Source organism: Ovis aries, chromosome 2 (genome assembly GCF_016772045.2).
Source record: "Ovis aries strain OAR_USU_Benz2616 breed Rambouillet chromosome 2, ARS-UI_Ramb_v3.0, whole genome shotgun sequence".
NCBI classification, from domain to species: Eukaryota; Metazoa; Chordata; class Mammalia; order Artiodactyla; family Bovidae; genus Ovis; species Ovis aries.
Window position 1 is genome coordinate 83,277,868 of NC_056055.1, and position 26,898 is coordinate 83,304,765.

Below are 26,898 nucleotides of genomic sequence, written 5' to 3' on the forward strand. Positions count from 1 at the left end.
AACAGTTTTATACTAAAGAGCAATCCAATTCCACACATAATAATCATGATGCTAGGAGGCATTTTTAGAAAGAAAGCTTTTCTATTACTAGGCAATGTAACTTAGTATGTATTTAAACTAATTCTTTTGCTAGAGTGAACCTAGTTTCCACACAGGTCTCTACTGTATCCAAAATTCAAAGAAATATTATAGCCAATATTAGAATATGATACTGAAAGCATATAAGAAGTAACATTTTAAATTTTAATGATTTTTCTAGGTTTTAAAAAGCTACACAGATACTTCCTGTAATATTATAATTAGAAATGCTGTATTAGAAACATACTTCGTTTTTATTAAATGAAAATATAATTCAGAAAGGAAAACAAAATGTTGCACAGAACTCCCTTTATAGAAATGTAAGTGAGCTAGGTTCAGCATAATTGGCAATGATATCCATATTTGCAATGCTGATTTAGAGCTGAGTAAACCAAACATAATTTGTACAGAGATTATACTGAACACTTAATTCATCGCATTGATTCAGGGGATACTTAGCAAAATTTCATTATAAGTCTTAGGACTACATTTTTGGGTACATGTCTAAAAGGCAGGTAAGTTCACTAACTCTATCCTAATAGATAATCTCATTTAAGCTAATTTAACATTTTGAACATAAGATACTTTTCACTGTAAAACATAATCAAGTTAAAATTAAAGTCACTCCTGCATCTGTGAGTCTGTCTGTTTATTTAGGTAATCATGAGTGAGAATTTAGGAAGGAAAACATATTCTCCTTTTATTCTGAAAAGCTTTGCTCTAAGCTAGCCTCAGGAATTTAAGTAGTGGTCCAAAAATAGTACCTGTGAGACCAAATATAAAAAGCTCAAAATTTTTTTCTTTGGGAACTTAAAGCCTTTTACAAACCTGCAACTAAATATATCTTCCCCAGCCTACCCTCAACCTCACCACAACTGAGAAAAGCACTAAGCTCCAGAGACACCATCAAAAGCTTCAGCTTTTACACAAACTCCACGGTGCCCTGAAAATAAAAATGCGTGTATACAAAATTGAGATAAACTGTCAGAACAGTGTCATGGTATACAATAGCTCACTGTCAGACCCTCACCAGAAGGCGCTGTACCAGCTGTTACCGGCTTCTTGATTAACTCTCTCCAAGCCCAGTGACTGAAAACACGGCTAATACAATCATCCAGCACTATTAGTATTGGTGCTCATCAGAATGGACATTATTCTTGGCTGTGTGTGAACTACTGCATGGTAAGAAATACTGACAACAGCAATTACACTAATAACATCACTATCCATTTCATTCAGAAACAAACAAAAAGGCTAAATAGTCTAAGTGAGGAATAATTAGAATAATCTGTTCCCTAAATAAAGAATGTTTCAAAGCAAACTTTGAAAACACTTTTACCCTCAATATTAATTTTAGTCAAAAGGAGCAAGAATATATATTTAAACCTTGTTTTTTAAAATTAAGTCTAAAATAATCAAAGGTAATCCTTAAAAACTGGGTTTAAGATTAGTCTATTTCATAGAAACATCTGGCTGGGTTGAAATCTTTTAACCTTGGAAATGGGATCACAAATCCAATATTTTTAAATTTAAGTAATTTCTAATTATTTTATCTGGGTAACATAATTTGTCTTACTAGGTCTAAAATGACACTGGATTATCATTAACTATGATCAACCTGTTACCTTTTACTATCAGTAAAAAGATGGGATTTTTCCTCTTATACAGGAAGGAAATGTTTTGTTTTTCCAAGTAAGGGCAGATAATGGGAAAAAATTACCAAAAATTAACATGTAGCTTCCTCAAAACTTCAATCTAAACCTAAACAGAGATAGCATTTGTTCTGCTTGTTTGTTGTGTATTTCAAACTATGTAATTACATAATTTCTATAATGAAATGATACTCCTACCAATGTTTTCCAAAAATGTATCTTGGTCTTTGGGGTGCAGGAGTAGAGGAAGGAGAAACACATCAATGGAAGGATTAAATTTACCATGATTCCTTCTCCTCCTTTTCTTTTTTATGCTACCTGACAAATTTTCATCACTACTTTCACATTCTAAAGAGAGATCTATGGATTCTGACAGTGACAAAAAGATGTCCAGATGTGAAATAGCCTATAGGTAGTATCAATTTTTTTCATTAAATTAAACAGGAGGCATATGTTATAAAGGAAGCAAAATCTATATTTTAAACTTTAATTTTAACATTAAATCTATTTTAAATACGAATAATTCACTAGATTTAAAATTAAATATTGAATGCATTAACAACTTTATATAATTAAGCCCTAAAGAACCTTAAATCAATGTGGGAAGTAATGCATTCCGGAAACTTAAAAAAAAACAAAAACTTTTTCATTAAAAAGAGTGGTACTTGAATACCTTATAAGAATCCAGGTAAATGCAATTGAAATTTACTATAATTTTTAAGAATTTAGATTCAAGAGGAAGTACAGTAACCAAAGGTTGGACTAGCAAAGGGAATATATAAACAGCAAGCAAATTTTATCAAGAAAGGAAGCAAAAATCTTCATTTTAAACTTTAATTTTAACACTAAATACTATTTTAAATACTAATCAATTCATTAGATTTAAAATTAAACAATTAATGCATAACAACTTTATATAATTAAGCCCTAGAGAATCTTATATCAGTGTGGCTAGTTGTGTATTCTGGAAACGAAAAAAATTTTTTTCTTCAAATAGTGGTACTTGAAGTACACCATGAAAGCCCAGGTAAATGCAATTGAAATTTACTTTTTTTTTTTTTTTTTTTGGGATTTAGATTCAAGAGGAAGTGCAGTGACTAAAGGCTAAACTAGCAAATGGAATGTATTCTGTCTCTTAATACTTGCATTCTTTTTCAAATGTTTCACATATATTTAATTTCTGTACACATGAGACCTGTCTACTATACTATATGTATACAGAAAGAGATGAAACTTTGGGAGAGAGCTTTATTTAACAAATAGAATTTCTACTCAGAGGCTTCCCAGGTAGCTCAGCCAATAAAGAATCTGCCTGCAGAGCAGGAGACCCGGGTTCGATCCCTGGGTCAGGAAGATCCCCTGGAGAAGGAAATGGCAACCCACTCCAGTATCCTTGCCTGGAAAATACCATGGACAGAAGAGCCAGGCAGGCTGCAGTCTACGGGGTTGCAAAGAGTCTGGCATGACTGAGCAACAAACACACACTCAGTTTTAGAAATGCCACAACCTTAAAACCAATATCCCTATCTTAAGAAAGACAATGAAATGAGGTTCAATATTATAGCAAAAGAGAACATACAATTTGAAAATTAATATTAATGTACTGGTAGTCCGAAACACAGAAGGGAACCTGATACTGTATATCCTTGAAAAAGCATAAATAACTATATATATATATATATATATATATAAAACTTTAGGTCCAACTCAGAAGTGAATCAGATATGATAAGTAGTTTTATGTCCAACTCAGAAGTGATACAAAAGCTTGAGAGCAGAAATTCTTAAATGATCTTGAAGCCTATGCTGCCAAACCCCATTTTCTGAAGCTACTAGGACTGCTTAGGTGAGAAGGAAATTGTTACTGTCAGCCATAAGCCTGATGACTCTCAGAAGTAACTTGTAGTCTTAACAGCAATGCTATCAAATGTCCATTTCCAGTCATTAACCATAGGAAATTAGGGAAATCAAAGAAACTTCATTTCAGGAAATATAAATATGATTTGGAAAAACTCAAAAGTAGAAATTTAAAAATGCAAGCATAATCTGGCAATTTAGACTCAACTTATGAATGGACTATAAAGTAATAATTATGAATGAGTATAAAGGCAGAGAAAAAAGATTTTAGGGGAAGATCTAGTCTTGTCCACAGGAATATGATTAATATCACATTACTTATCAACATCATTAGATAAATCACAAGAGATATTAGAAAATATATCAAGCGACTGAATAATAACAAAGGTATATCTAAACAGACATCATCCAATCCATGAATGACCAATAAGCACATGAAGAAGTGTTATATATCATTAATCATCAAGGAAATGTAATTTAAAACAACTGTTTATTATTAAAACCTATAGAACAGTCAAAGTCAAAGAGGAGAGTGAAAAAGTTGGCTTAAAGGCTCAACATTCAGAAAACTAAAATCATGGCATCTGGTCCCATCACTTCATGGGAAATAGATGGGGAAACAGTGGACACAGTGGTAGACTTTATTTTTCTGGGCTCCAAAATCACTGCAGATGGTGCCTGCAGCCATGAAATTAAAAGACATTTGCTCCTTGGAAGGAAAGTTATGACCAACATAGACAGCATATTGAAAAGCAGAGACATTACTTTGCCAACAAAGGTCTGTCTAGTCAAGGCTATGGTTTTTCCAGTGGTCATGTATGGATGTGAGAGTTGGACTATAAAGCAGGCTGAGCGCCAAAGAATTAATGCTTTTGAACTGTGGTGTTGCAGAAGACTCTTGAGAGTCCCTTGGACTGCAAGGAGATCCAACCAGTCCATCCTAAAGGAGATCAGTCCAGGGTGGTCATTGGAGGGACTGATGTTGAAGCTGAAACTACAATACTTTGGCCACCTGATGAGAAGTGCTGACTCATTTGAAAAGACTGTGATGCTGGGAAAGATTGAGGGCAGGAGGAGAAGGGGACGACAGAGGATGAGATGGTTGGATGGCATCACTGACTCGATGGACATGGGTTTGGGTGGACTCTGTGAGTTGGTGATGGACAGGGAGGCCTGGCATGCTGTGGTTCATGGGGTCACAAAGAGTCGGACACGACTGAGCGACTGAACTGAACTGAACAGGTGCAATTAAAAAGACTGGCAACAATAAATATTGATGAGTATGAAAGTAACCAGAATTCTCATACACTGTTGGTGAGATTGCAAAATGGTACAATCACTTGGGGAAGAGGCCTGGCAGTTTCTTATGAAATAAAAGATAAACCTATCTTAAGTGACCAGCAATTCTTCTCCTAGATATTTACCCAAGGATATGAAAACGTGTTTCCACAAAAATACTTGAACAAGAACGTTCATAGCATTTTTATTGATAATTACCAAATTATGGAACCAGATCAGCTGTCAATTAATAGCATGTATAAACAAATTGTGGTATAGTCATATAATGGAATATATTCGGTAATAAAAAGAAATTATCAGTGCATGTAAAACATGGATGAATCAAAAAACATTATGCTGAAAGAAAGAAGACCTAGATAAATGGATACGAGTCAAGTTCTATAACGAATTCTAATCTATGATGGAAAAATAACCAGATCAATGCTGCTTCTTCACAGCACATTGATCTACTGATAAGCGGCATAAGAGAACATTCTAGGTTAACGGTAGCAGCTCTATTGTGAAAGAGGTTTGGGATGCGCATGTATGCATTTATGCCATTGTATGTAAATCTTGTCTATGGTACATTTTGAGTAAATTTACATAAATGGTATGAGTTAAGGGCTCAACTTCATTCTTTTGCATGTGGACACCTAGTTGTCTCAGCAGCATTTGTTGACTTGTCCTTCCCCCATTGAATTTCTGTTCTAGATACAAGTCCTGTATCGGTACTCATATAAATGGAATCATACAAATCTGTAACCTTTTGTGACTGGTTTCTTTCACTAAGCATAAGGCTCTCTTGGTTCATCCATGTTGCTGCATGCATCATACTTCACCTCTTTTCAAAGCCAAATAATATTCCATTTTATGGACACACCACATTTCATGTATCCATTCATCAGCAGATAGATATGTGGACTGCTTTCAGTTTTGGCCTATTATGACTAATGCTGCTATAAATATTCATATACAAATTTTTGGGTGAACATATGTTTCAATTTTCTTGGGTATATACCTAGGAGTGGAATTGCTGAATAAAAGATAATTTAACTTTTTAAAGAACTGTTAGACTATTTTCTAAAGTATACACCCCGTTTTACATTCCCACTAGCAGTGTATAAGGGTTCTGATGCCTCTGCATCCCCACCTCTGAAATTATCTTTATTATACCCTCTTTGTGGGTGTGAGAGAACTTCCCTGGTGGCTCAGTGGTAAAGAATCCACCTGCCAATATAGGAGATGCAGGTTTAATCTGTGGGTCAGGAAGATCCCCTGGAGAAGGAAATGGCAACCCATTCCAGTATTCTTGCCTGGAAAATCCCATGAACAGAGGGCCCTGGCAGGCTACAGTCCATGGGATTGCAGAGTCGAATAAGACTTAGCAACTAAAGAACATCAAGGATGCATGAGAAGTGATAACCTAATTATGGTTTTCATTTTCATCTCCCTGATGACTTATGATGTTGAACATCTTTTCGTGTATTTATTGTTCATTTGTACCTTCTCTCAAGAAATGCCATTCACATCCCTTCCTCATGCTTTAATTAGGTTATCTTTTGATTACTGAGTTGTTTTTTTAATCTATTCTAGATACAAGTCCTTTATCAGATACGTGATGTGCAAACACTTTCTCCCATTATGCGAGCTGTCCTTTCATTTTCTTGACAGAGTCCTTTGAAGTTTAAAAGTTTACAGTTTTAAGTCCAAATTAGTCTTATTTTTCTCTGTTTGCACTTTTGGTATCATATATAGGATATTATTTCCTACTCTAAGATTTACCACTGCCTAATCCTACATTTTCTTCCAAGAGTTACATAATGTTAGACCTTCCATTTAGGTCTCTGATCCATTTTGAGTTAACTTACATATACAGTAATTACATATAATGGAAATAAGGGTCCAACTTCATTCTTTTGCATGTGGGTACCGAGTTGTTACAGCAGCATTTGTTGAAAAGACTTTTTTCTTTCCACCACTGAGTAATCTTGCTACTCTTGTTGAAAATTGATTGACCATATAGATATATGTTTATATGTCTGGACTCTCGATTCTGCTTCATCTATCCTTATGCCGGCAATACACTTTCTCAATTACTGCTGCTTTATGTTAAGTTCTGATGCATCTTCTTCGCTGAATATATTCTGGTAAACACTTAAGCTTTCATACACATTATGTTACATATAATAATGAGAATCTTTTTTAACATACATGTTTCACATGTAATATACACACATGTGAAAAAATGCTATCTATAGGTTGGCCAAAAGGGTTGTGCATTTTAAATTCTGATAGACACTGACAATCTGACCTTCAAAACCTTTATACTAATTTATACCCCCACCAATAACAAATGAGAAAGCCTATTTACATCTGAAATGCAGTGTATTTCCAAACATTTTTGGGAAGTTTTTTTTTTTCTTGTTTTGTTTTTCTCAGTGTTATTTTTCATATTTTAAAAATCTTTTCTGGAGAAATGTCTAGTTCTTTGGCCCATTTTTTGATTGGGTCGTTTATTTTCTGGAATTGAGCTGCATAAGTTGCTTGTATATTTTTGAGATTAGTTGTTTGTCAGTTGCTTCATTTGCTATTATTTTCTCCCATTCAGAAGGCTGTCTTTTCACCTTGCTTATATTTTCCTTTGTTGTACAGAAGCTTTTAATCTTAATTAGATCCCATTTGTTTATTTTTATTTCCAGAATTCTGGAGGTGGATCATAGAGGATCCTGCTGTGATTTATGTCGGAAAGTGTTTGCCTATGTTCTCCTCTAGGAGTTTTATAGTTTCTGGTCTTACATTTAGATCTTTAATCCATTTTGAGTTTATTTTTGTGTGCAGTGTTAGAAAGTGATCTAGTTTCATTCTTTTACAAGTGGTTGACCAGTTTTCCCAGCACCACTTGTTAAAGAGATTGTCTTTACTCCATTGTATATTCTTGCCTCCTTTGTCAAAGATAAGGTGTCCATACGTGTGTGGATTTATCTCTGGGCTTTCAAACACATGAAAAGATGCTCAACATCACTCATTATTAGAGAAATGCAAATCAAAACCACAATGAGGTACCACTTCACATCAGTCTGAATGGCTGCAATCCAAAAATCTGCAAGCAATAAATGCTGGAGAGGGTGTGGAGAAAAGGGAACCCTCCTACACTGTTGGTGGGAATGCAAACTAGTACAGCCATTATGGAAAACAGTGTGGAAATTCCTTAAAAATTGCAAATAGAACTGCCTTATGACCCAGCAATCCCACTGCTGGGCACACACACCAAGGAAACCAGAATTGAAAGAGACACATGTGCCCCAATGTTCATCGCAGCACTGTTTATAATAGCCAGGACATGGAAACAACCTAGATGTCCATCAGCAGATGAATGGATAAGAAAGCTGTGGTACATATACACAATGGAGTATTACTCAGCCATTAAAAAGAATTCATTTGAATCAGTTCTGATGAGATGGATGAAACTGGAGCCGATTAGCCCGAAAGAAAAACACCAACACAGTATACTAACACATATATATGGACTTTAGAAAGATGGCAATGATGACCCTGTATGCAAGACAGCAAAAAAGACACAGATGTGTATAGCGGACTTTTGGACTCAGAGGGAGAGGGAGAGGGTGGGATGATTTGGGAGAATGGCATTGAAACATGTATACTATCATGTAAGAATCAAATCGCCAGTCTATGTCCGATGCAGGATACAGCATGCTTGGGGCTGGTGCACGAGGATGACCCAGAGAGATGTTATGGGGAGGGAGGTCGGGGGGGGGGGTTCATGTTTGGGATAGCATGTACATCAGTGGTGGATTCATGTCAATGTATGGCAAAACCAATACAGTATTGTAAAGTAAAATAAAGTAAAAATAAAAATATTTTTAAAATTAAAAAAAATAAAAAACTAAAAAAAATAATAATAACAAAAAAATTAAAAATTAAAGAAAGAAAGAAAAATAAAAAAATAAACAAATAAATAAATAAATAAAAAATAAAAATAAAAATCTTTTCTGTTGTGACAAGTCCACTTTGGCTAATAAACACATGCAAAAAAAAGCCCTTTACTTACTAATAAAATGTTTATACCTGCAACTCTATTTTTTGGAACTTACCTTAAATTAGTAGTTAAAAGAGAAAAACAGAGATGTTCAAAGAGCTATTTGTAATATAGAGAAAAAACTGCATAGTAGATACTGATCAACAGAAAAATGATTAATTAAAATATGATGTAGTCACTAAACAGTGTATCAAACTATTAAAAACTATAAACATGAAGTTTGTGGCCATATAAAACTAAGCTAATTTTTAAAAGCAGGATACAAAATTATATGTACATTCTGTACACTGATTATAACTATAATTACACAGGCATAAAAAATGGTACTATATAAATGACTATGGTAAGTTTCTCTTTAATTTCTAAACTTTTTGTAACTTTTTAGAATTAAGTTCATATTTAGGACATACGTTCATAAATACATTACATTAAAAACATACTTACTGTGATGATGCCAATTAGTTGAGTATAAAACAGTCCAGTTATTCCAACTAACATTGTAATGCCCATGAAGGCAGCTAGTCTCATTATGGCCAATTCATGTCTAACAACAAAGAGGTCCTGTAAGAAAAGGAAAGCCTTAAAAATAATTCAAAAATTACTTACAATTGCAATAATAATCAAGAACTGAGCCATAACAATTTCCCTTATTATCTTAAAAGAACTATACTCCCCTTTTATGAGTTTATTCCACTTTATAAATATATAAATATCTGAAATTGTCAAAAATAATTGTTTGTAGTTCACAGTAGCAAGCTGAAAAACAGGATTTTACTACTCTATTATCAGATAAAAACTCAATCCTAAAGTTGCAAATTACCCATGCTCATTTGCAGCAAAAAACAAAACATTCTTCAAAAATCAAGAAAAAAACAGATGGTGCACAATCTCTGGTTCAACAAACACAAATTTTATTATGGCACTGGTAAAAAGCTTGAATGCACAAGTCTGATTCATAATATTAAAGTTCAAGTGGCCAAGATACCTAGAGATTATGTATTTTAGTCAAAATGAGAGGAACACACAAACAATAGGGTCACATGAACAGCTCTCCTCAATCTCCCCTCATTCATCCATTCACTCATTCACTCACCCAACTACCACTGCCAAGCACTGAGCTATGTAGGAGAAATGTAGAAATGATAAAGGCATGGTCTGCGCCCTCAAGAAGTATGCAATTTATTCACAGAGAGAAGCCGACTTTGCGAAACCCCAGCAATGAGACACATGTTTTAACAGGAATGTGTGCACACAGGACAGGAGAAACAAAGGGGGATGCCTAGACTGAGAGGTTAGAAAGAGAAAAGCTGTGAGGGAAAACTGATTTTCCAGCCCAGGGCATGAAGAAGAGAGTCTTGAAAGTGATCCAAAGAAGCTGTGGCAGGAGGTCAGGAAAACAGGAGAAGCCATTTCATTTACCCTCAGAGTTCTTTCCTTCTCTCTCCCTCCTCTGGATAGACTAGTCCAGTCAAGGGAGATGAAAGAACACAGACTTCTGGAAGCCTGTTGCTGCGAAGCTTTGGAATAAAAAAGTCACGGTGGATAAAAAGCAACACAGGAAGGGGAAGGACCCCAAAACATAACCATCCACATGCTTTTTTAATATTGATTCAGGTTAGGACTTAACAGTACTCTGGTGGCAATACCAGAAACAGGGAGGTCACTGAACATAATGATCTTGCTTGAAACAAAAGAACTGATGCTCTTCTATGTACCATAGGGATCATCCGCCAGGCTCAAGCACAACTCTGAGTCCACACTCAAACCACCCAGTTTATTAGCCGGGAAGAAATTAAAATTCACCAAGACACTTAAGATGTTATGTAATAGTCACATATTAGGCAGTCATTTCAAAACTTCAGTAAAAAGAGAACAGAGAATCCCTACAAAACATGTAAAGAGGAAAAGATGGGGCTATAAATGACACCACGAATTCAGTACAGTAAGCTCTTCTACAATGCTTTTTCAAAGCACAAATATGCTCCAATATGACTGATACATTAAGCAACAATTTGACCACAGCAAGGCTCTTGTGTTTGTTTATATGTGATTTTATCTGCAAGAAACCCAAGATGAACAATAAAACCTTCACCCAAGCCATACTGGAATACACAAATACACACTGTCAAACATCTACCAGCTACCTCAACTTGTCATAAGTGTTATAAGTCACATTCATCCACAGCTGGTATTAAATTTTCCCTCCAATTTCACGTGACTCTCCTCCCATCACTTGTAATAACTCACATAAGGCAACCCTTCTGGATACTCACTTCCACGAGAAAATTTTAGGTCTCTTCTAAGGTAAAACGCAATGTTCCTTACAGCATATCTTAACTAGTTAACATGCAAGACCATGCTGCTGTTTTTATTAGGTGTCCTTTTTAAGTGTCACTGACAAAGTTTTTGAATATTTTCATTTCTCTGCATAACCCTTATGGTTTTCTTTGAATGATTTTGCATAGTGGGGCAAATTTTAGGAATTCACACATTGTGCTATGTAGAGCTCACCCTAATAAAAAAACATACGGTCCCCAATTTACAATGGTTCACCTTATGACTTTTTGACTTTAAGATAGCGCAACTTCGGATATTTTTAATTTAGGATGGGTTTATCATGATGTATCCCACTGTAAGTCAAGGAAAATCTGTGACACATGTAACCAAATAAAATTCATCCTCTTTTTCCCCAGTGAAAAGATTAAAAAATTCTCTGCCAACTAGAATTTATACCTCTTAGGGATGAAGACGAGACTATAAAAGATCTATTTAAAATTATATTTATCCACTTAGATATACATTTATTATTAAGAGTATTTGTGTAAAATAGTAAAATAATTCAGAAGTTGCTTTTTATCACTCTTTTTCAAAAAATGTATTTAATCTTATACACACATAATTAACATAAGTACTAAATCCATACTTTGAGGCATTTAACACACATCTCCAGAGCACAACATCTTTACTTCTGTCTTCGATTTTTCTTTTTTTTTTAGATACAGTACTTTTGAATCCAAAAATTGGCTTGGGAAATTTTATCTAAATCACAAGTACCCATTTGCTATTTAAAGCTTTACTACATAATCACTGTTAAGGCTGAATTATGGCTCTCCAAAAACTTGTATGTTGAAGTCCTCATCCCACCTCATCTTCAGTACTTCAGCATGTGACTGTATTTGGAGAAAAGGCCTTTAGAGAGCAGATGAAGTTAAAATGGGACGCTTAGGGCAGGCACTAATCCAATCTGATGAGTACCCTTATTAAGAAGAGGGAACTGAGAAACCCAGGGAGACACCGTGTGTGCTGCAGCAGAGGCGAGACCACGTGAGGGTAGAGCAACAAGCAGCCGCCTGCAGAAAGGCCTCTAGCGGAGCCAGAACTGCACACGTCCCAGTCCTGGACTCCCAGGCTCCGGAACTATGAGAAAACGTCTTTCTGTCATTTGTGTCCCCCAGTCTGTGGTAAACTGTGTCAGCCCTAGGAAACTAATAATACTGTAACTGTGCTTATAGTTTTCATTTCTTCCCATTTTTATGGAATTTAGGAAGATGTTGCAAGACAGAAAGAATGTGTATAGTGGACTTTGGACTCATAGAATGACTATCATGTGAATTGAACAGTCTAATGCAGCACACAGTTCATGTTTTGCATGTAAGAATGTTTATACATAGATGAACACAGAAAACACAAGTTCAGTTTAGAGAAAAGAACGTGGACATCTGAGAACACACACAGCGCCCTCACTGCATCTCTTCCCCTCATCCAACCCCTCATCCCTGACTTATGGGAAAGGTCACTGACTGGCTCTTCAGACACTCTTGATGCTACGTTTCTGTTGCTTATTACAGTATCTTTTCATACTCCGAGTCTACTTTTTCATTCTCTTTATGGCAACTTTTGATAACCCCACATTCTTAATGCAGTCCAATTCATCAATCTTTTCTTTTAGTTAGTGCTTTTTTGTTTTGTATTTAGGAAATCTTTCCCAATCCTGAGGTAGTAATGACATTCTCCTATATCATCTTCTAAAGCTTTTAAAAGCTTTATAATTTTGCCTTTCATATGTGGGTCACTCGTCCACGTGGAACTCATTTTTGTACACAGAGAAATAAGCAGTTCTGAATTTACTTTTATTGTATGGTTATTCAATAGTCCCAGGATGGTTTATTTAAAAAGCTGGTCTTTCCTCAGTGATGAGAGGTCAAGTCTCCATACATGAATGAGTCTGATGTGGGCTCTTCTATTCAGCTTTCTTGGTTTATATGCTTATCCCAATACTAGTGAGCACATCTTTGTTACCATGGCTTTGTACTAACTCTCCATATCTAGGTGGCCAAATTATCCCAATTTGTTCTTTTTCAAGAATATCTTGTTATGGGGTTAAGACACACAAACTACTAAGTGTTAAATAGATAAGCAACAAGGATATATTGTTCAGGACAGGGAAATTCAGCCTTTGTATTGTTATGAACTTAAATGGAGTATAATCTATAAAATATTGAATCACTAGTGTGTTACGTCTGAAAATAAGATATTATGGTAAATCAAGTATACTTCAATTAAAAAAGGAATTACTGGTTATTCTAAATACAGCTGACCATTGAACAACACAGGGGTTAATCTGTATATAATTCATAGTAGGCAATCAATACCCACAGCTCCTCAGCATCAGGAGATTCAACCAACCGCTGGAGTAGTTACTACTGAAAATACACACAGGTAAGCAGTCCTGCATAGTTCCAATCTGTGTTGTTCAATGGTCAACTGTAATTTATATTTCCATAATAACTTTTAAATCAGATTTCAAGTTATGACATACACACACCTGACATATTCTCTCCACTAAGAGTCACAATTTTCCCCTAGAGGTCTTGTGCTTCTTCTAGTCAGATTTCCTTCAAGAACTTCCTATTTCTTGATTCAGTTATAAATAGTTCTGCTATTAATTTCACTGTCTAAAGCATTGCTTGCCGCCATTTAGAAGTAAAACTGATTTTTTAAAATATTTTATTAGAGTCAGACTTCTTAAACTTTCTTTTAAAATCCCAAAGAATCTTTGAATAAATTATTTACACAATCATGACATCATGACTTTTACATATTTACACAAGAGTAACGATGGGCTTATTTATTTCAGCAGTTTTACTGTTTCCTTCTTCTTCTTGCCTCACTGTATAGACTAGAATTTCTAGCATTGTGTTTCATAACAATGGTTACGGGGGCACAGAGGCATCAATACCTTGTCCCGCAACTTGGAGGTCAACATTTTATCATTAAACAAGCTACAGCTGCTGTGTTGTGTTCTGTGTGTGGTTTTTGGTTGTTGGTTTGTTTTGGAACCATTTATCTCACTCAAAAAGCTCTCTAGTTCTAGTTTGCTAAGAGTTTATACATGAATGGAGGTTGAATTGTATATTTGTCTTCATACATTGATATATGTAGTCTTCATATACCTGGGGATCTTCCCTAATCTGTTAGTGTGATAAAGTATACTGATTGATTTTCTAGTGTAAAAATAACCTTTCATTCCTAAGATAAACTTAACTTGTCCGGGCTGGTTATATATAACCAGATACAGTTGGCTAAAATTTTGTTTAGGGGTTGTTTATCTATGTTCATAATCAGACTAGTCTAATTTTCCTTCTTTTCCTTATTATCTTTGATAGGTTATATATCCAACATATGTTATACACATAAAATAAGTTGGGAAGAGTTTTCTCTTTACCTGTTATTTTAATAAGTTTGCATAAGACTGGAATTATTGTTCCCTTTCATACATGACAGAGTTAGAACTCACTGGTAAATGTGTGAATATTCTTTTCAGAAAAAGTTTTAACTACTCACTCATCATCATTGTATTACCCATGTTTCCAGATTCTTCCTGCTGCTATACTATGTTTACGATCAGGAAACTCAGTAATGTAGAGATGTCAATTATCCAAACTGATGTATAGAATTAATACAATCCCAATAAAATTCCCCCACCAGTAGAGTCCTACTGGTAGGAGTTTTTCACTTTCTTTTGATTTGTAAACTGCTAAGTAAGCAGTTTCTAAATCTCACTGGAAAAATAAAGGCAAAAGACAGCACAGCACTCCTATATAAAAAGCACAAGGGGAGGATTTGTTCTGAATGCATTCTCAGTAGGGGCAGTACTGCCCCCAGGAGAGAGAAAATTGGTTCCTGGAGGATAAAAAATCTTAGCTATTACAGTGATTCCTGGCTGTCCAAAATCAGTCCTACCTGATAAAGTCTTATTCCTTTAGTATTTAACTTCACAGAGAGAAGAGGAGAAAGTGTCTAAAAAGGCTCCTGAGGGGAACAGAAATAATGGAAATAAAAAGGCTGAGAAACACTCCTACACTATATGACAAGATTTCTTATAAAACAACAGTTGTGGATTTCCCTGGTAGCGCACTGGATAAGAATCCACCTGCCAAAGCGGGTGGCACAGACTCCATCCCTGGCCCAGGAAGACTCCATGTGCCAGGGAGCACCTGCCCAATGTGCCACCACCAGAGGCCCTGCTCGGGGCCCACAGCCACTGCCACTGAAGCCATGCTCGTAGAGCCTGTGCTCTGCAACAAGGTAAGCCACCGCGGCGAAAAGCCCAAACCCAGCAGCGGGAGTGCCCTGCTCACAACCACAGAGACCCGGTGCAGTCAAAAATTAATGATTATTTTGCATTTTAAAAAGCCCTAAAAAAAAAAACAGTTGTAACACATGATATTGTACATGAAGTGGTGACCAAAACCATTCCCAAGAAAAAGAAATGCAAGAAGGCAAAGGGGTTCTCTGAGGAGGCCTTACAAATGGCTAAGAAAAGAAGAGAAGTGAAAGGCAAAGGAGAAAGGGAAAGATATACCCACCTGAATGAAGACTTCTAGAGAAATCAAAGAGAGAAAAGAAAGCCTTCTCAAGTGAACAATGCAAAGAAATAGAGGAAAACTACAGAATGGGAAAGACTAGAGATCTCTTCCAGAAAATTGCAGATACCAAGAGAACATTTCATTTAAGGATGGGCACAATAAAGGATACAAACAGTATGGACCTAACAGAAGCAGAAGATATTAACAAGAGGGGGCAAGAATACACAGAAGAACTTTACAAAAAAGACCTTAATGACCTGGATAACCACGATGGTGTGATCACTCACCTAGAGCCAAACATCCTGGACTGCGAAGTTAAGTGGGCCTTAGGAAACATCAGTACAAACAAAGCTAGTGGAGGTAATGGAATTCCAGCTGAGCTATTGCAAATCCTAAAAGATGATGCTGTTAAGTGCTGCACTCAATATGCCACCAAATTTGGAAAACTCAGCAGTGTCCACAGTGCTGGAAAATGTCAGTTTTCATTCCAATCCCAAAGAAGGGCAATGCCAAAGAATGTTAAAACTATCATACAATTGTACTCATTTCACATGCTAGCAAGGTAATGAATGCTCAAAACCCTTCAAACTAGGCTTTAACATTACATGAACTGAGAAATTCCAGATGTACAAGCTGGATTTTGAAAAGCCAGAGGAACCAGAGATCAAATTGTCAACATCTATTGGATCATAGGAAAAAAGCAAGGTAATTCCAAGAAAACATCTAGCTTGGCTTCACTAACTATGTGAAAGCCTCTAACTGCATGGATCACAACAAACTGTGCAAAATTCTTAAAGAGATGGAAATACCAGACCATCTTACCTGTCTCCTGAGAAACCTGTATGCAGGTCAAGAAGCAACAGTTAGAACCAGACGTGGAACAATGAATGGACTGGATGAAAACTGGGAAAGGAGTACATCAAGGCTGTATATTGTCACCCTGCTTATTTAACTTACATGCAGAGTACATCATCTGAAATACCAGGCTGGATGACTCACAAACTAGAATCAAGATTGCAGGGAGAACTATCAACAATCTCAGATATGCAGATGACACCACTCCAAGGGCAGAAAGCAAAGAAGAACTAAAGAGTCTCTTGATGAGGGTGAAAGAGGAGAGTGAAAAAGCTGGCTCAACATTCAAAAAAACCAAGATCATGGCATCCAGTCCCATCACTTCATGGCAAACAGAAGGGGAAAAAGTGGAAACAGTGACAAATTTCATTTTCTTGGGCTCCAAAATCACTGTTGATGACTACAACCACTAAATTAAAAGACGCTCACTCCTTGAAGGAAAAGTTATGACAAAACTAGACAGTGTACTAAAAAGCAGAGCTATCCCTTGGCCAAAGGTCTGTACAGTCAAAGCTACGGTTTTTCCAGTAGTCACATATGGCTGTGACAGTTGGACCATAAAGAAGGCCGAGTGCTAAAGAATTGATGCTTTCGAACTGTGGTGCTGGAGAAGACTGAAACTAGAGCACTTTCTAACACCATACACAAAAATAAACTCAAATTGGATTAAAGATCTAAAGGTTTAAGACCAGAAACTATAAAACTCCTAGAGGAGAACATAACGCAAAACACTCTCCGAGAGTCCCGTGGACAGCAAGGAGATCAAACCAGTCAATGCTAAAGGAAATCAACCCTGAATATTCGCTGGAAGGACTGATGCTGAAGCTCCAATACTATGGCCATCTGACATGAAGAGCCGCCTCATTGAAAAGATTGACGGTAGGAAGAGAAAAGGATGACAGAGGATGAGATGGTTGGATGGCATCACAGACTTAATGGACATGAGTTTGAGCAAACTGCAGGAGCTAGCGTAGGATGGGGAAGCCTGGCGTGCTGCAGTCCATGGGGCTGCAAAGAGTCGGACATGACTGAGCAACCAACACATACAGGGCTTTGTCTTAAGATCTGTTTTCTTGTCTATCTATACTCACTCCCGAGAAAATCTTCTATCAGGTTCCATGGCTTTAAGTGCCATCTTTACAGTAAAGGCCCCAAACTTACATATCTAGCTCACACCACTCTATTGAAATCCAGACTTCTGTATCTTAACATCTATATGTCTACTTAACATCTGTTCTTGGATACTGAATTGGTACCTCAACAGATACAAAATTTTTTAACTTTTTCCTAAAATTTGGTCTTCCTCCAGGTTCCTCCCTCTCAGTAAATGGTATCTCTATTCTTCCAGTTCAGGACATAAAACCTTGCAGTCATACTTAGCTTGTCACTTTCTATCTCATATCCTACATCCAAATCATCTACAAATCCTATTAGCTCTCAAACTATAAGGCACCACTTTTCAACACGGCCACTATCCCCTATCCACTGCCATCTTGTTGGGACTGTATTTTAATAGTCTAGTAACTGATCTTTTTGTTGCCATCACTGTCCCTAAATTTACTCTTCCTAGCAATCAGTTTTCCTTCTAAAATGTAAATGAGTTTGTGTAATTTTGCTAGAAGTCCTTCAATAGATTCCAAAGTCTCAATCTTTAAATTAAACCTCCTGACAAAACAAAGCCTCGCCTCCAATCCCAGCTCTCACTGCTCTCAGTTATCTCCTATTACTGCTGCCCTACCTCTTTCCACTCAAGATACACTGGCCTCCTTACTGTACCTTGAAAATATCAAGCACGCTCCCACCTCACATTCTTGGCATGGGCTCTTTCCTCTCTCTGGAAGGCTCTTCCTCCCAGTATCAGTGACATGCTTGAGTTTCAGATCTCTGCTCTAGTGTCAATATGAGAAAGGCCTCCTGTGACTGTATCAGCATTACTTTCTATCCCTTACCCACTTTTGTTATACATTTCATAATACTAACCTTATACCATATATTTGCTTATCACCTGGCTCCTCCAATTAGGATGTAGGCTCCTTAATTCATGAACTTTACTGTGGTCTCTGCTGCATCTTCAGAGCCTAGAAGAGGCACCGTGCACAAAGAAGACGCTCGACAAATATTTTTTAACTGATTCATGAGTGTTCTTCAAAATTTTTGAAAATAAACAACTGTTTTACAAAGAAAACTTTACATCCAAAGTGGTAATAGTCTTAATCAGTAGAAAGCAATTTTATTCATAACTATTATTTGTAAGTTACTTTCTGGTTTTTTTTTTTTTTTTTGCTGGCCCGGGATGTGGGATCTTAGTTTCCCAACCAAGGATCAAACCTGTGCTCCTTGCAGTGGAAGCACGTAGTCTTAACCACTGGACCACCACAGAAGTCCCCGTTTTCTGTGTTTTTATGAGACTAGCCTGAAAATTAACATGAGAGGTATTTGTGATCTTTCTGCTACTGTGAAGGGGTTTGACAGCCTGCACATCACCGTGCTTTGTGCCAATTCATCCTCTTTTGTAAGGGATGGCACTATGCATTGCAGCACATTTAGCAGCAGCCCTGCTAAATGCCCGCAGCACTCTCCCAGTTGTGACCATCGCAAGTATCTCCAGATATCCTTACCAAACTCTCCCTTCTTCCCCCACTGTACTCCTGGCAGGGGTCTGTTTTCTGTTTTTTCAAAAATGAAAATAGCTAAGATCACAACTAAGATATCTAAAATATACAGATTTGAATTTTGAAAATGGCTAAATAACCAACTTCACATGCTGAGGTTAGGTTCATGTGGCACTTGCTTTTGCATAAAGTAAAATCCTACCATATATGTACAGTTAGCAGCACTTTCTGGGATGGGCTTCAGCTTCAATTTTATTATAATTGAATCACAAAGTTATAGGATTATACTGTGTAGTACTCTCACCTCCAGTCTCCAAGTAAAATGTACTTTTCAGTTTTGTTAAATCCTAGTGGAAATTAATATCTGAATGGAAAAAGAAAATCACTCTTCATACCTGACTCAAGGCTCTTGCTGAGTGATCAGAATTATACATTAAATTTGGATACAGATATAGGAGCAAATTTCACTGGCACCTGACTGCCAGGTTCATGGCTGAAGGTAAAATATCTCAGAAAAATAATTTTGTCTGCCTTCCTATCTTTAACAGGAAAAACTCTAGAAAAGTTAGAGCAAATTGGTAAGAAAGCAGGATACTATACTTTCTTGCTATATGCGTCAGATAAAAAATGAGAGATGAGTGAGATTATAAAATTGCATTTAACCACTTAAACTCACAGTGACTAAAAGATTCTCACAGAGAAATTAAACTGCTAAATTTTTACACTAAGTGTAATAATATTCATAAATAATTAGCTACATAGAATTTAACGAGGACATACATTCAGGAGACGTGGTACTGCAAGGCAAGGTCAAGATTTAGTATAAGGTTTCTTTGTTCCACCTCAGTAAAAGCACAAGGATATACGACATACAGAACTGACAATTGTTAGAACAGTAGGGTATTCTTATATAGTTTTTTTTTAACACATATTAACTAACTATACATCTGACACCATACCTTTCTAGCAAAAAAAGAAAAAGGAAAGAAAAATTTACCAAGAGATGCTACTTCGACCAGCATTTCAGGAAAAGAGACAAAACAAATTATCTCTATACTTATTAATGAAATAACTTTCATTTCATATTTATCTCAATTTCACAATATTTTTGGCTATTCTTGCCAAAAATAAGCGAAATACATATTTCCAGAAATTTTATTCATTCTAAAATGTCCATAATAAATGATTCTATATAAATATAGCGTAAAGCCTAAATCACTTTTTAAAACAGCAATAAATAATTGAAGTACTCAGTATACTTTAAGATTGATTATATAAGAAGATTAAACTAAACTATAAAGAGATTTATTAATACTCAAAGCTACCTGCAACCAAGTCCTCTAGCTACTTCTATTCTTTGTTAGCCAAAAATCTATGCAAATAACTCCATGGCAAGGTTCTATCTGACATCAATCCCTAGCAACACTATTAGATAGGAGCTAATTGGAATAATAATAATGCATCTTCCTAGCAGAAGAGTTGGCTGGACTGCTAAACACTATTTATTTTCCTCTCCTGAATACTGGCAACATGTCCTTTATTGAAATTCTCCCCCATCCTTTCCCACTTCTGTAACTTACCCCATAGCCTTAAATGCAGTTAATATATTAGTTTTCCCCCTTCACATAAAAATAGACACAAAAGAATCAACTAAAAATTACTTGAATCTACTTCATCTAAAAACAATTTAAAAGATGTAACTTCAGAACTGTGCCACAAATGATTAGTTGCATAAACTCTACGCTAATAGTTACAGATTATTTAAGAAAGAAAATAATCTCTTATTTTCTCACATAGAAAGAATGTAGAGATAGTACTGCCTACAGTGTGTGATTGCCAGCAGGTACATACTTTCTAAAATATTTCTAACTTTCTATAATGCTTTTATAACATGTATTTTGACAATCTTTACATTAGATTAACTACTAAAAATGTGCTGATTCAATTAAAAATGAAAATAGCCAAGTATGAATTTACCAATCAGGAGATCCAATAAGATTTCTCTGGAGATTTTGTGGATGTTTGACTGTTTTTTAAACTGCTGAAAAATCTTCCTCAGGGTAAAGTGCAAACAGTCAAATAGTAACTTGATAAGTAAAGAAAGCATACTGACTCAGGCATAGACAGAAATGGGCCCAAACACACCTCTGGCAGGTGGGATAATTCTCTGCTTAGACAAGTTACTAGACCTCTCTACCATCTCAGTACCTTTTCTGTACAATGGGAACCACACTACTTATCCTCTCATGGTATTTTAAAAGAGTTGACATTTTCCACTAATTCAACTGTTACAAATCAAGAAAAATATAAAGTAAAATTCCTGAAATAAATGAATGAAATATTCATGGATCAATAAATAGTGAGCTATAGAAAGCATACTCCCTAATTATAATGACACCTTCCCTCATATTTAATTAAAATGTTATAATTTTCTAATAATGGTTTTGGTAAACAATTAGCATACAATAAGATCAATTACATTTTTATAATTTATTCTGTAAATTATTAAACTATATTTTTACAATTTAACAAGATGCCAAATGACCAGATATTTGCTTATAAACATTTAAAATTTATTTAAAATGTAAAAAATAGTCAAACAGAGACTCTGACCAAAGAAAATTTATTTTCTTTAATATCTATCCATTTTATTAATTTAAAATGCCGAATTGCTCCCCAACTACACGTTTTGAAATCTTTTAAGATGATTTTCATCCTAATCATGCTTAAAGGAAGACATTATTTTCAAGAGTATTTTAAATAAAAAATAACATTATAGTGGCATGATAAATACAAATGATGGTTGAATTAATCTGACATCTAACATTTGAAAAACTCCTACAAATATCTCCAAGTTTATAATTTTTATTAATTTTGGATTCTGTGATTCTAACTGAAAATGTTTTATTTATCTCCATTTATTTAGAAAGATACCTATTACTTATGTTCCTGCAATTTTCTAAATATGAATTTTTGTCTCAATATTACCTGAGAATTTATAGAGATTTTTTAAAATTACTATTCACAAAGAAGATGGTAATATTAATTCTTCTTGGGTTTGTAGGCCTTCTTTAGTATAAGACTGAAGCTATAAATCAATATTTACAACACAAAAATCAATCCTGATTTGGGGCACTGATTCATGGTGAATAAATTCCTTGTCTTCCTTTCTTCTTATTACCCCTTTCTCTAACTAAGGGATATATTAAAGCATTTCCTTAAAACTTCACATAGTAAAAACACATAAATCCTTGGAAGCCCATGATAGGTGGATATTTTAAAAGTAAAGATTAAGAAGAAATCTAAAAAGCATTAAGTTACTCTCAAAAACAAAGGGGTTATTACAAAGCTATTAAAACAATCCAGCAGAGAATGTACTTTCCTGAAAAGGCAAAGCCAAGACAAGAGAGAAATGGAAGAAAATCAGGTTCCAAACCCTTTACTTCCCAGAGTTTGTGAACCGGCCTGCTTTCTCTCAATTCTTTGTTTCTTGTGCATTTAACCAATAATCTACCAGTTTTCTCCTAAATACAGGTTAAGTAACACAACCACAAGTTTAAAAGTCAGTCTTTTCCTCTTGTTTAATGAATACTTTCACAATTTAAGAAAAAGAAAAAAAGAAACAAAACCCTAAGCAAGAGTTGTTAACACTTTTCCCACCTAGAGAATAAGCACTCAGCTTTAGAACTGAAGACGGTCTAGAAAAGATATATGCTGCCACCTACCTACCTGAAGGGGCATAAAGGAAATACACACTAAAGCTTTCACTTCCTCTGGCTGACAGAATACAGGGTCAGAGACCACAGCATACTTTGATTGTACTTTTTCTCCACAAGAAAGAAGTACAGTAACCAGCAACACGATCTCCAAAGATAATTAGGGATATCTGGGGATCTTTATACCATAGCCCAAATAACAGAAAAGAACAGCAAGTTTTATGAAGGTTTCTGATACTATCAAAACAACTTTACATACAAAACAAAGAGCTGGATATACTTTTTTTCTTTGTTTTAGAGAAAAATGAGAGACACACAGTGCTTAGGAAAAAATGGATGGGGTAAGATTGTTTGAAGAATATTCCACTATAAAACACTACTGTATAAAAAACACTAATAATGATTTTTGTACTGAAATTACTGGCAATTTTCTGCCTTTATAGAAAATATGATAAATGTCATTACCAATAATAATAATAATAATAACCTGCTATAGTAAGGAGAGTTTTCTATTATTTAGACTTAAGAAAATTTCCTACAGAGTTTATTAGTATCTTAGAACAAATGTGACCTTAAAACCAATTTCCAATTAACTGCCTCAAGCCTTTCAGCCTTTTGTTATTCTATTGTCCAGCAACGATTTCCTTCGTTTCTCCATCTGGTTTAACTCTATTGATACTATAAAGTCCACCACCAGTTTAATTCTCTACAGCACAACAACAGCTCTCAAATCTTACAGTTACAGGAGCATTCTTCTGTACAACTCCAAAGGATACTGTTTATATAGATTAAGAGTGCTGTCTCCTGGAATTGTGCAGTTAGGAAGCAATGATAAAAATCACCTGGGAAAAAATTTTTAAACAAAACTGTATGCCAATGATACTTATGAAAGAGGAGATTGTATGAGAATAACCCTACCAATAAGAGCACTACTAAAAATCAGATAAAACTCAATTAATTGGTAAACAAGCAGCTGACTGAAGACACTGAGAAGTGGCCAGAGATGACCAACATCCCAGGAAAGGTAGAAATGCACTAAGGTGAGTCCTACATTCCACACTGTTTTTTACCTGGAGGTAACTGTCAACTCATAAACAGTACTATATGAAAGGTCAAGTAGAAGTGGAGGCTCAGAGCCTTCTACAGTCCCCCGGAGCTGGGGAAACAACACAGCAGAAGCCACTGTACACACTGAAGTTTCCAGCTGAAAAGAAAGGAGAAACGGAAACTAGTTCTTCATGAAGACCAAACCCAAATCGTAAGCCCTTACAAAGTCTCAACAAACGTAGTAAATTTCATCTTCAAAAGAACTGCTGTATTAAGACCAATGTTCTGTTATTTAGCTTTAGAAATATTTATTACACAAATTTTTGGCTGGATCAAGATGAGTCCTCTCTTATCGACTGTCCACAAAGACAAGTAAATCGTATCTTGAAAAAGAAAGCATCAACCAGGTCTTCTACAATTTGTCATATAAAATGCCTAGTATCTAACAACTTATCAGATGTATCAGAAGAAAGAACAAATATCTGACACTAAAAGAGAGAAGAAAAAAGTCAACAGAAACAGATTCACAAGTGGATCTCAACACTGAAGATATCAGACATAAACATTAAAAGAACTTGCATAAAAATGTTCAAAATTTAATGACAAATACAGAATTTCACCAGAGAAGTGATCTATGAAAAAATGGAAATTCTAACAGTGAGAAATATTGTACAAACCCAGTATTAACCAGATATAAAAACCAAATAACACTAAAAGTATAGACCCATATACCTGACGAACAAAGATGTAAAATTCCTCAACAAAATATTAGCAAGCCAAATTCAACAATACGTTAATAGGATCACACACCATGATCAAGTGGGATTTAATTCCAGGGATGTAAAGATGCTTCAACATCTGCAAATCAATCAGTGATTGATTGTATCAATATACTACATTAATAAACTGAAGGATAAATATATGATCTTCTCCAAGGACACAGAAAAGTACTTGACAAAATTCAATATCCATTCATGATAAAAACTCAACAAACCAGGTATAGGGGTGAACATATTTCAATATAATAAAGGCCATATATGACAAGCCCACAGAAACATCACGCTCAATAAAAAGCTGAAAGGTTTTCCTCTAAGATCAAGAATGAGACAAGAACCACCATTCTCATCATGAATATTCAACACTGGATATCAAAACAATTAGGCAAGCAAAAGAAATAAGATATTCATTTAGAAAGGAAGAAGTAAAACTGACATTATTGGCAGATTACATAGTATTACATATAGAAAACCTAGAGACCACCAAAAAAGTGTTAGAACTAACAAATAAATCCATAAACTTGCAGAATACAAAATTAATATACAAATATCATTCACATTTCCATAAACTAATAATAAACTATCAGAAAGTTAAGAAAATAATGCTATTGATAACTGTATCAAAAAGAATAAAATACCTAGGAATAAATTTAAACAACTAGGTGAAAGATCTGTTCAGTGAAGAAACTTATGAAAGAAACTGAATTGAAGACAACTAATAAATGGAAAGCTCTTCAAGGCTCACAGGTTGGAAAAATTAAATATTCTTAAAATGGCCATAGTACTCAAGCAGTCTACAGATTCAATGCAATCCCTATCATAATTTTGACTTCATTTTTTTCACAGAAATAGAACAAATAATTCTGTGTATAGAACCACAAAATATCTCAAATGACCAAAGTGATCTTAAGAAAATCCAAGCTGGAGGCATCTCATTTCCTGATTTGAAAATACATTACAAAGCTATGGCAATCAAAACGGTATGATACTGACATAAAAAGACACTGAGATCAATAGAACTGAACAGACAGCTCAGAAAAAGAAAACAAAAAACACTCTTACGTGGTCAATTAACTTATGACAAAGAAGCCAGGAAGAGTCAATGGGGAAAGGACAGTCCCTTCAATAAACGGTTCTCAGGAAACTGGACAGTAACATGCAAAAGAATGAAACTGGATCCCTACTTTATACTATACACAAAAATCAGCTCAAAATGATTCAAAGACTTGAATGTAAAACCTGAAACCATAAAACTCATAGAAGAAAGGGTTTTGGGTAAGCTCCATTAAACTGGTCTTGGCAATGATTTTTTTGGATTTGATACCAAAAACAAAGTTACCAAAGCAAAATAAACTAGTGTGTGGCTACATCAAACTAAAAACCTTTTGCACAGCATAGGAAACCACCAACAAAATGAAAAGGCAACCTATGTGATGTGTAAAAATATTTGCAAATCATCTCTCTAATATGGGGTTAATATTCAAACTACATAAAGAATTCATATAACTCAACAGAAAAAAAAATGATTAAAAAAATGGCAGAGTACCTGAATAGACACTTTTCCAAAAATATACTGATAGCCAACAGGGAAATGAAAAGGTACTCAATATCACTAATTATCTAGGAAATCCAAATCAAAACCATGAGATATCGCCTCATACCTGTTAGATTAGAATGGCTATCATCAAAAAGTAAAAGGTAAGTGTTAACAAGGATGTGGAGAAAGGGAAACCCTTTGCACTGTTGGTGGGAATGTAAACAGCTAGAGCCACTATGGAAAGCAGTATGCAGACCTCTCAAAAAATTAAAAATAGAACTACCATATGACCCTGCAACTTTACTTCTGGGTATATATGCAAAGGAAATAAAAACAGGATATCAAAGAGATATCTGCACTCCCATGTTCACTGCAGCATTATTCACAATAGCCAAGATATGGAAGCAACTGAGGCATCCATTAATGGAAGAATGAATAAAAAAGATACACACACACGTGATGGAATACTATTCAGCCATGAGAAAGGAGGAGGTCCTGCTATTTCTGATAACATGGATATACCTTGGTGGGATTACACTAAGTGAAATAAGCCAAATGGTATCAC

The 26,898-nt window shown here is 35.3% G+C and overlaps 1 protein-coding gene across 9 annotated transcripts in view; it reads right to left on the reverse strand.

Moving 5' to 3' along the window:
• The window catches only part of ZDHHC21 (zinc finger DHHC-type palmitoyltransferase 21), a 72,131-nt gene that overhangs the window by 13,967 nt on the left and 31,266 nt on the right, over window positions 1-26,898 (reverse strand). For all 9 annotated transcript variants that reach the window (XM_060409509.1, XM_042243455.2, XM_012125926.5 and 6 more), the window contains one exon: window positions 9,366-9,482. In XM_060409509.1, coding sequence (XP_060265492.1) covers window positions 9,366-9,482 — 117 coding nt within the window. The remainder of the gene's footprint in view (window positions 1-9,365; window positions 9,483-26,898) is intronic.